Source organism: Nycticebus coucang, chromosome 3 (genome assembly GCF_027406575.1).
Source record: "Nycticebus coucang isolate mNycCou1 chromosome 3, mNycCou1.pri, whole genome shotgun sequence".
NCBI lineage: Eukaryota > Metazoa > Chordata > Mammalia > Primates > Lorisidae > Nycticebus > Nycticebus coucang.
Window position 1 is genome coordinate 763,657 of NC_069782.1, and position 10,643 is coordinate 774,299.

The window sequence follows — 10,643 nt, forward strand, 5'->3', positions numbered from 1 at the left end:
ATACCTTTTCATCAAAATTTTATTATTTCCACAAATTATGGCTGGTTTATAGAGATGGAATTAATTTTCTAATCCAGTCATCTGACTAAATATTTTTTATCAATTCTGTTAATTTATTTGAAGATTCATTTGGATTTTTCCCACAGTTATATCATCAAATGAATTTTCTTTTTCTTTAGGATCATTACCCCTTTCCTTCCTTTTTCTCAGTTTATTGCACCGTCTAGGACGTTACTTCATTCATTCACTCACTCATTATTGTCATCCTATTGGGTCTCAGAGGCACACAATCCGGTTAATCATAATTCTTTGCTCATGACATAGTTTCATTGTTTATCCTTGAGGGGCCCACTTTTATTTAGACTGTTGCAATAGTTTCATAAGAACCTGAAAACCATGCCCTGTACCCCATGAACCATCATTCTTAAGGCATACAGTTACTATACCTTTGCTTTCAAATTAGTTTTGTTATATCTATATATTTAAAAGATTTAAAAATTTTCAGGTGTTTTTATGTTTTAAACATTCTTTTTATTTTTTAAAATTGACACATCAGTGTCCTGTGTTTTTACTTCTTTTTTCTTTTGAGTCTCACTTTGTCACCCTTGGTAGAATGCTGTGGCATCATACCTTAAACTCTTGGGCTTACGCCATCCTCTTGCCTCAGCCTCCCAAGTAGCTGGGACCAAAACCACAATGCCTGGCTATTTTTTTTTGAGACAGGGTCTCGCTCTTGCTCAGGCTGGTCTCGAACCCGTGAGCTTAGGCAATCCACCTGCCTCAGCCTCCCAAGTGCTAGGATTACAGGCGTGAGTCACCTCGCCTGGCATGTGTTTTTACTTTTTAAGGAGGGCATTGTCCTGTGTGCTTTACTTGGGGATTTACACTTTCACTAAATGTCGTATTGCTTAGACTCACCTGTATTGCTATAGATCCTTTGTGTGAATGTATCATGATTTGTTGCTCCGTTTTTCTGTGATTGTACATGTAGTCTCCAATTTCTGCTCTCAGGAATAGTGCAAACATTATTCTCTGCCTTTTGTTTTACATTTGCAATACTTGCTTGTGAGTAAACATGTAGACAGGGAATTGCTAATCCAGGGGATATATGAATGCTCAGTTTGGAGGGATAACAACAGACTGTTTTCTATAGTGCTTGGAACAATTTCTTCTCTCAGAATCTGTAAGAGACTTTATGGATCTGTAGAATCACCAATACCTGAAGTCCTTGGGCTTCCTCATTTTCACTAGTCGTATGGATTTAAAAATACTTTGCTGCAGCCTTTATCTGCCTGGTTAATGGAATAAGAACCCCACTGACCGACGGCACCACACATCCTGGTGTGTGCTTGTTGCTTGTTGGATTTCCTCTTTGTGAAATACTTGTTCATATATTTTGCCCATTTTTCTATGGGGTGATTTGTGATTAGAGTGTCTATTGTGAGTATCTGCTCCCAGATTGTAACTTATGTTTTTAGTTTTTCAAAGTTGCCATGGAGTCTAGAGATGGAGTCTGTGTTTGCCTGTCCAGTGGTATCCACTGAGGAGACGGCCACGAACACCACTTCCGTCCCTGCTGAGTCCCTAACGAAGGCTGAGGGCAGCGGCTGCACCTTGGTCACTCACCCAAGGCCAGCCTTTAACTAAAGCACTTCTCAGTTTCATCTTTTACTGGTTTGAGATGAGGACATGTTTAATGCGCCCATCTGACCTCACTTATTTCTTGCCTGGTCATGTTCTGCAGACCCCATCAGGCTCTTCTGAAGCCTCAGCTAAACCAGACTCTTGGGACTGCCACAGGCCGCTGAGAGGGATGTGGGACAGGGACACGCTGGCCAGCAGGGCAGCATCAGACATTCTTTGTTGGGGGGCGGGGGGGTCCTTACAACAGTTCGAGCAGCTGTGCTCACTGCCCTCAGGTGCTGTCACCTCCCAGATGCCCACTCAGGTCCAGGGCGGTGGGACTCTGCCTGCCCAGACATCTCTTGCCCCATTGAAGTTAACGTCCCTTCTGCAATAATCTGCAGGCAGGGCTGGCAGAGACACGCCCCGTCACAAGGGTTGCTCCAGAAGGCCAGCAACGTGTCTGCCCACTGGGCACCTGTGGCTCTCCCAGTCCCTGTGTGTCCTACCTACCAGGCGTCATTTTTGCTATACGCACTGTTGCCCACCAAAGCAGTTTCTGTTTCTGTTTCCAGGTTACCATGAAAGAGCTAGAAGATTAGCCTAATGCCAAGTTCTCACGCTGGGAAAGGTTCTGCTAACCCTTTACCTAATGTTCCAGCTGTGCTGCCACCCTTCTGCCTCACAGCACCTGCACCTGATCTGTTCTGAGTCCCCACAAACCACAGTCTTACCTGGCGTTTTGCTCCCACCTTGAATAGGTCTCCCTGTTTCTGGAGCTACATAGCATTTCCTCACCACAAACTGGCTGGTTCCAAGGCTGAGCCGGGAGCCTGAGCCCCGTGTGCTGCCAGCATTTACCTTGCCTGGAGGATAATTCAGACTCTGAACTTACAACACATCTCAGTCACCTGAACTTCAGCTGGGCACGCTTCCTGGTCCCCAGGTGGGTCAGGCCAGCGCCACGTGACCCTCACCCTTAGGCCAGGGGCTGTCCAGGCATGTTTGTTCCCTGAGACCCAGCCAGCCATGACTCATAACCTTTGCTACAAAGTGCCTGCAGGTGACACAAGGTCACCTGGCCACAGTGGCCAGAGGACAAGGATCACACTCTGTTCCCCAGCCCCCAGCTTTTCCATGTGCCTTTCGGAGTCAGCTTGTCTGATGGAAAACCCAAACTTCTGGGATTCTGATTGGGATCAGCTGGAATCTACAGAGTGTCTTGGGGAGAACTGACATCTTTTTTTATATTAAGTCTAACTGTGGTCACAATCCACTCCGTTAATCAGGTCTCCATTTTCTTTCCTTAATCATGTGCTGTGGTTTTCCAGGGCAGAGGTCCGACACCTCTTTCATTAGATTTTTTTCCTTGCTATTTGCTGGGTTTTAATAGCCAGTAAATAGCATCTCTTTTTATGTTGCATTATGAAGGTATGGCCTACAGGCAGCAAGGACAGATCTTAGGTGGACACCGCTACTGGATTTGGGGTGTGTTGTACCTGCACGATCACCCAGACCACGTGTGGAACACTCTCACCCCAGAAGTTCCCTTATACCCTTCCTGGTCTATACTCCATTCCAAAGAGATAATAATCACTGTCTGACTTAAGTCACCATAGATTTCTTTCAATTATTCTACTACTTATGAGGGGACTCACTAGGCGAGTTTTTCTGTGTCTGAGACACGAGCTGTCTCGAATACTGATTCCGTGCTCTCTTCCTAGCGGAATGGTATTCTGCACCTGGGTAGCTGACCTGGAAAGTGGCCTTACTCTCAGTCAGAGCTGTTATAAAGTTGCTCGGATCACCCTTGTACAACTCTTTATGTGGACGGACCTCGAAGTGCCATTACTCGGCTGTGATAGGCCCTGAGGTTCCAGCCTGGTAGAGACAGTTCCCAAAGCAGTTACACACTTTGCACTCCCATCGGCAGTGTGAGTCCTGGTTGATCCACATTCTGGCCAACACTGGGTGTTGTTAGACTGTGCAGCCTTCTGGTAAGTGTGGGGGCTTCTCTTTATGGTTGTAATTAGTATTTCCCTGATGTCTAGCCACACTGAGTGCTTTTTCAAATGTTTTTTAGCCGTTCAGATAAGTCTTTTAACCCTTTTAAAATTAGGTTGTATTTTGGTCATTTATTTGTAGTGGTTTTATGTATTTGGTATATTCATTTGTCAGATATCCATGTTGGGAATATTTCCTCCCTTTTTGCTTTCTTAGTGAAATTCAGTTTACTAATTTTCTCTTTGCAACCTGGTGCTTTTGGCATGTTGTCTGAAGTAACTTTGCCTACTCTGAGGTCACAAATATGTTCTTCTATGTCTTTTAGAAGTTTTATAGTTTTGACTTTTCCATTTTGGTCTAGTAGGCATCTTGAATGAATTCTTATGTGTGTTGTTATAAAAGTTATACAAATTGGGTTGTACCCAACCAAATCAGAGTTGAGGGACTGGAGAAAAAACACTCAGAGCACATTGCATCTGCTTCAAAAATTTAATTCTCTGCAAGCCCAGCTAGTAAAACAGCCTACTATAATCTTAAAACCAGTAGCTGCTACAGTTACCTGCTGTGATTCTAAAACTGGTTTGCCACTGTCACTTGCCAATCAGGCCTTGCCAGCACCCCAAGACCTCACTAGTGTCAGTGAAATTTATTTCCAAACCATGTGTAGCATTTCTTTTACTGTCAATAGCAAACTCTCAACTTTCTCCTTGTCCTTCAACCATACTAAGGACCACCTGGTCTGTTTGTGTGCCCAAATTGCAATTCATGCTTCCCAAGTAAAGCATTAGACTTAAAGATTTGTCTCTATATTTTAATTTAGTGTGAAGAGGTCAGGGTCCACTTCATTTTCCTGTGGATGTACAGTTGTTCCAACACCACTACCAAAAGACCATCCTTCCTTCCACTGACTTGTTTTGGCATCTTTGTCAGAAATACACTCTCTCAAATCAATTCTGATTGCCTGTGCTGTCCACCAATCTGTTTACCTGTACTCAAGCTGTACCACGGTCCTGATTATTGTAGTTTTGAAATAAGGTTTGTCAATTTCTACAAAAAAAAAAAACTTGCAGGATTTTTATTTGGATTGCATCACATAAATATCTTAGGGAGGCTCAGTGCAGGTAGCTCAGTGGTTGGGGCACTGGCCACATACACCAGGATTGGCGGGTTCGAACCTGGCCTGGGCCTGTTAAACAACAATGACAACTACAACAACAAGAACAACAACAACAAAAATAGCTGAGTGTTGTTGTGGGCGGCTGTAGTCCCAGCTACTTGGGAGGTTGAGGCAAGAGAATCGCTTAAGCCCAAGAGTTTGAGGTTGCTGTGAGCTGTGATTCCACAGCCCTCTACCGAGGGTGACATAGTGAGACTCTTGTCTCAAAAAATAATACTAATAAATAAATATTGTAGGGAGAATTGACATTGGAACTTCTAATGTCTGCAGCTGATGTATGTCAACAGTTATATATCTTTTAGTTTCTCTAAGCAGTGTTTGCTGCATAGATAATTTTCTTTTTTTTTTTTTTTTTTTTGTAGAGACAGAGTCTCACTGTACCGCCCTCAGTAGAGTGCCGTGGCGTCACACGGCTCACAGCAACCTCCAACTTCTGGGCTTAAGCAATTCTCTTGCCTCAGCCTCCCGAGCAGCTGGGACTACAGGCGCTCGCCACAACGCCCGGCTATTTTTTTGTTGCAGTTTGGCCGGGGCTGGGTTTGAACTGGCCACTCTCAGCATATGGGGCCGGCACCCTACTCACTGAGCCACAGGCGCCGCCCTTTTTTTTTTTTTTTTTTTTTTTGAGACAGAGTCTCACTATATCGCCCTTGGTAGAGTGCAGTGGCGTCACAACTCACACAGCTCACAGCAACCTCAAACTCCCGGGCTCAAGTGATTCTCTTGCCTCAGCCTCCCAAGAAGCTGGGACTACAGGTGCCCACCACAATGCCCATCTACTTTTTGGGTGCAGTTGTCATGGTTGTTTAGCAGGACTGGGCCGAGCTCCAACCCGCCAGCTTCAGTGTATGTGGCCAGCACCCTGCTCACTAAGCGATGGGTGCTAAGCCTGCATAGATAATTTTCATTGAATTTATTCCTATAGGCTGGGCGCAGTGGCTCACACCTGTAATCCTAGCACTCTGGGAGGCCAAGGCCGGTGGATTGCTTGAGCTCACCAGGTTGAGACCAGCTTGAACAACAAGAGACCCCGTCTCTTCTAAAAATAGAAAAAGTGAGGCAAGAGGATCACTTGAGCCCAAGAGTTGGAGGACGCTGTTAGCTATGATGACATCATGGCACTCTATCCAGGATGACAGCTTGAGAATGTCTCAAAAAAAATTATTCCTAGGCATTTGATATTTGTTGATACTTTTATAAATGGTATTTAAAATTTTATTTCCCAATTGTTTGTGGCTAAAGTATAGAAAGTGCCATTGTTTTTTTTGTTTGTTTGTTTTGTTTTGTTTTTTTGTAGAGACAAAGTCTCATTTTGTCACCTTTGGTAGAGTGCTGCGGTGTCACACAGCTCACAGCAACCTCCAATTCCTGGGCTTAGCCTATTCTTTTGCCTCAGCCTTCCCAGTAGCTGGGACTACAGGCACCCACCACATTTTTTTGTTGCAGTATATGGGGCCAGCACCTTACTCAATGAGCCACAGACGCCTCCCGAAAGTGCAATTGTTTTTGCACATTGGCACTGTGTCCCAAGTGGCTCAAATTTATTTCTTGGTTCTGGTAGTTTGGAGATGCCTTCGTATTTTCTACATAACCACTTCACCTGCAGATACACTCCCCGTTCCTTCCTCCTTCAAGCTTTTCCTGGCTTGTGTCCCACTGGAGGGAGGGGGCCTGGGAAAGTGGGTAGGGATCTACACAGACACATATCAGATGGATGACGGTTCTCTTCTGTCCTAATTTGCTAGGAGTTATCTTTCAGGTTTTGTTTTTAATCATGAATAACAATGAATTTTTGGAGTGTTTTCACTGCATTTGTTGAGATACGGATGTGGAGTCAGCCCTGCATCCCTTCTTTTTTTTTTTTTGCAGTTTTTGGCCGGGGCCGGGTTTGAACCCGCCACCTCTGCCAGCGCCCTACTCCTTTGAACCACAGGCGCCTGCATCCCTTCTTAATCTTTGCAGTCTCCGCTGTATGCGAGCCGAGCCGGTGTCTACATTTTTACCTCTAATACTTATTTGTGCTTTTCTCCCTTACCCCATCTTGATCAGTCTTATCGGAGGCGGGGGCGGGGGACGTGATCCTGGGGGTTGGGGGTATGGCCCTGGTGGGCAGCGGGGGTGGTCTGGAGGACCGCGGGGCGGCTGGGGGGCGTGACCCGGGTGGGCAGCGGGGGTGGTCTGGGGAACTGCCTGGCCGGGGGGCGCGGCCCTGTGGGCTGGGGGCGGTCCGCGGTGCACCAGACCGAGGCGCGGGCGGAGCCGGGCCTGGCCTCAGGGTCCCTCTCTCCGCAGGGCTGCCCAGGCCCCGCCGAGCGCCGTGCCTGGTGTGCCACAGCTCGCTGCCGCCGGTCGGGCCCTGCAAGCGCTGCCGCTCCTTCTGCGCTGCGGTCCTGCACGGCGCCTCCTTCGTGCCGCTCGGCGGCGAGCGGGGCGGCAGCCCGTGGACCCCCTGACGCGAGGACCCGCGCGGGACGAGGACGAGGACCCAGACGAGGCGTGCCTAGGCCCCTGCGGCCCTCGGGCCTGGCTTGTTTGTTTGGAGACCTGCACATAGATGAGGGACCTTGTATACAAAGCTATTTTAGAGAAATTGTGCAATTTCACCATGGTATTTCTTACCGAGCGCCGCCCTCTCCTGGTGCCTGCACGCACTTCCTGGTCCTGTCGTCTTACACCCACGAACCCCAGCCCAATCCCACGCTCCCCAACCCCCCCAACGCCCCAACCGCTGCCCTGGCTGCAGGATGGGAGAGGATGAGACCTGGCATCCAGGACGCTCCCTCCTGGCGGGAAGGTGCCCCTCTCTGTCTCCAGCAGAGGTCCCAGACAGGTCACTCTTCATTTATTCACTCATTTATTCAACAAAAGTCTCGCTGTGCTGCTCCAGGTTCTCTGCACCCACGTGTTTCCTTCCAACCTGGTGTTGTGTGGTGGGAGTGAGGGGTGTCCACCCCAGGTTGTGCCCTTTGGATCCGATTGAAGTTGGGCTTCTGGGCCCCTTGGTGGTCAGTGGGCCATGTGGGAGACCCAAGCATGGAGAGATACCCCAAGGCCTCCTTGGGCTCAGGCTGCGGTGCTCCCAGTTGCTGGAGCCTGCACAGGACAAGGGGGGCTCCCGAGGAGTCCCCAGGGCCAGGTCTTCGTGGACATTGGGAGGGTTCAGATCCTCCAGCCCTCAGAGACAGCCAGTACCCCCTTTGGCCTCAGACTAGACAGGGTGGCAAGGGGCAGGAGTGAGGGGCCCAGCTCCACCGTCTTTCCCTAGGCCTGAGACCAGCACCAGCCCCTGTGTGTTTCCTGTGGCCACTTCATTATGGTACTGGCATAGCATGTTTGATGTGACAGGTGTGTCACCTGGTGGGTGGGCCTGACTTGGAAAGGCCACAAAGAGGGGCTCAGAGTGTGAGTGGGCCCACTAGGTGTCATTCTTCTCACCACTCCTTGTGGGCCATGCCCATGACCTCTGCCACAGGCACAGCAGTCCCCACTTGCCATTTGTCAATAGGAGGGTACTTTGTGGCACTTGCCAGAGGCCTCAAGTTCAGGCTGGTGGAGTGAGGTGAAGGTGCCCATCTCAGGGCCTGGCCAGCCTGGGACCATGGGATGACCAGAGCCTGGCCTTCCTGGGCCACCCCCAAGCATCCGAGCCTGCTGTACTGTCTGGTGTGGAGGCTGGCATTGGGTGCTTGTTCTCCAGGGCCCTGGGGCCACAGGCACACCACTCACTGACAGGTTAGGTAGGGTGCCCAGTGCCCAGCAGTGACCGCAGGCACTCTAGATCAGGTGGGGCAGGCTGGAGGTGCTGGCCCAGCTGGGAGGGAGACTGGGCAGCTACTCTGGCATCTGGGTGGGGTGACGGATGGCTCCACAGTCATGGACAACCCGTGAGTTCCTGCTTTGTTTCATGCCCTGGGGCTGATGCCCCATCCACATGCTTCCCAGGCCTGTGTCCTCCCCTACCTAGGGGTAATGCTGCCCTGCACACTTGGGATTCTCTGTGGGGGTTCCCCGCCCAGGCCCTGCACACCCCATGGGCCCCAGCTCTCCAGCCAGACACCCCATTCCCTGCCTCTCAGCATGGAAGTGTCCCCCACCACCAGAGGCAGGTGCAGGGAGCTCGTGCACTGCTTAGCTGCAGCAGGGCGAGGGCTAGACATGAGACTCTGGGCCTGTCCTGGAGGGAAGGGCCTGAGGCACCCCCCAGAGCACAACCTGGCTCTCTTCTGCTGCCCTGTATGAGGCTGGCAGAGGCAGGAGGCAAACAGTGCTGCATGAGAAGCTTCAGATAAGAAAAGGAGCGTGGAATGATTCCCTGAGCAGCAGTTGGGCCCAGGTTAGTCCGTGGGCACTGCCTGGACTGGGGAGGGAGCCCTGAGGACTTGGGGTAGAGCCTCAGGTCCCAGGAAGGAGCTGTCCCTCAGGGGTTGGGGTGAAGCCAGCGGGTGAGATGTCCAGGACATTTCCTCTTCTCTCCGTGAGCCCAGTCAAGCTCAACCGGGCAATTGGCTACTGTCCCCCGTTGTCAGGACACATACCTGAGAGATAGGGGTGAAAACAAGTGGCTCCTCACCCCACAGGCCCATAGCCAGCCCTGTTCTACCAGCCAGCCCCACAGGGAGCCCTCTTACCTGGGATCCCAAAGGCCTCATGGGCTCAGGACACTTCTCGTGGTAGCCTGGAACTCTATGGGGTCTGGCTGGAGTCTTCAGGCCCTGGCGAGTGGACGCGTCTGGGGTTGCCGTCTGCCAGCTCAACTTAGGCCAGGTCTCACAGGAGGCGGAGTGTTCCTTGCTGTGGAGCTGAAGCCACTCCTCAGCTCTCTCTTGTCTATCTCTGGGGCTGGAGCTGCAGTCAGTCTGGATACTCCCCTCTCCTCTGCTCCACAGCCAGATGCCAGCCGGGCCAGCCCTTGCCTTTCTCTGCCTGGTCTGGGGCACTTACCGAGGCCTGGCCATCCCCCGCATCTCGGAATGTGGCCTCTCCTGTTCTCAGGTGAGGTCCTGGTTTCTCCACAGATGGGCACCAGTTGGACACTCTGCACACAGATGGAGGATGAGGAGGGACTGTGGGGGGTGAGGGGGGTTGAGGCAGGGGTGGCCACAGGAGGCTGTAGCTGGAAGTCCCTTGGGGCAGGACGAGCTGGCTCCCAACTCTCCTGAGGGCTGTCCACCTCGGAGGTCTTGGTAGAAGAGCAGCCTGCAAGCCCTTCTGGGTGTTTGGGGAAGCATGTTGCGCCCTGCAGGGTGCTGGGCTCCATGTTGGCATCCAGGCTTGTGTGGACACTGCTGAGGCAATGCTGGCAAGAAGCTTCATCCTCAGTCTGGAGGGAGCTGCAGGGGAGGACACAAGGCTGTGAATGGCACCTGGGACTTGCTTCAGGGTGGGTGACTCAGCCTTATGGGAGAGGCCCTTCAGCACCTGCCGCAAGAAGTGTACCTGGCACATCCCAGGAGCCCTCAGGGCCCAAGTCTGGCCCAGGCACAGTGGGGACACAGGCATGGAAAGAACACAGAAGTTGTCACAGGGAGGGAGGGGGGGCTATTTACTGAGCACCTGCTGTGTGCACTGTTCCAGTGTGGGGGACAGCAGGGAGCAAGATGTGCCTTTCTTGCAAGATGGCCTGGCCACCCTGGGGACACCTAGGGGACACCCAGGCAGCTCCACAGGCCTGGGACAGTGTCTGGCAAAGGGCTGAGTGAGTGGGTGGGGTAGTCAGGTTTAGGCCTGGGGGGCTAGAGAGAGGGTCAAGGAAGGGTGGAGGCTGGAAGACGCTCCCTTTAAATGGTGGGGGGAACCGGTGGGAGTGGAGCGGATGGAAGGTTCAGGTGGGTAGGGTGGT

General features: G+C 51.1%; 1 protein-coding gene across 1 annotated transcript in view; it reads left to right on the forward strand.

The window, feature by feature from the left end:
• Nucleotides 1-9,321, forward strand: part of TTLL8 (tubulin tyrosine ligase like 8) — a 52,629-nt gene extending 43,308 nt beyond the window's left edge. Inside the window, exon 13 of the mRNA XM_053584663.1 lies at nt 7,097-9,321. Coding sequence (XP_053440638.1) covers nt 7,097-7,257 — 161 coding nt within the window. The 3' untranslated portion in view covers nt 7,258-9,321. The remainder of the gene's footprint in view (nt 1-7,096) is intronic.
• Nucleotides 9,322-10,643: the final 1,322 nt, after the last annotated feature.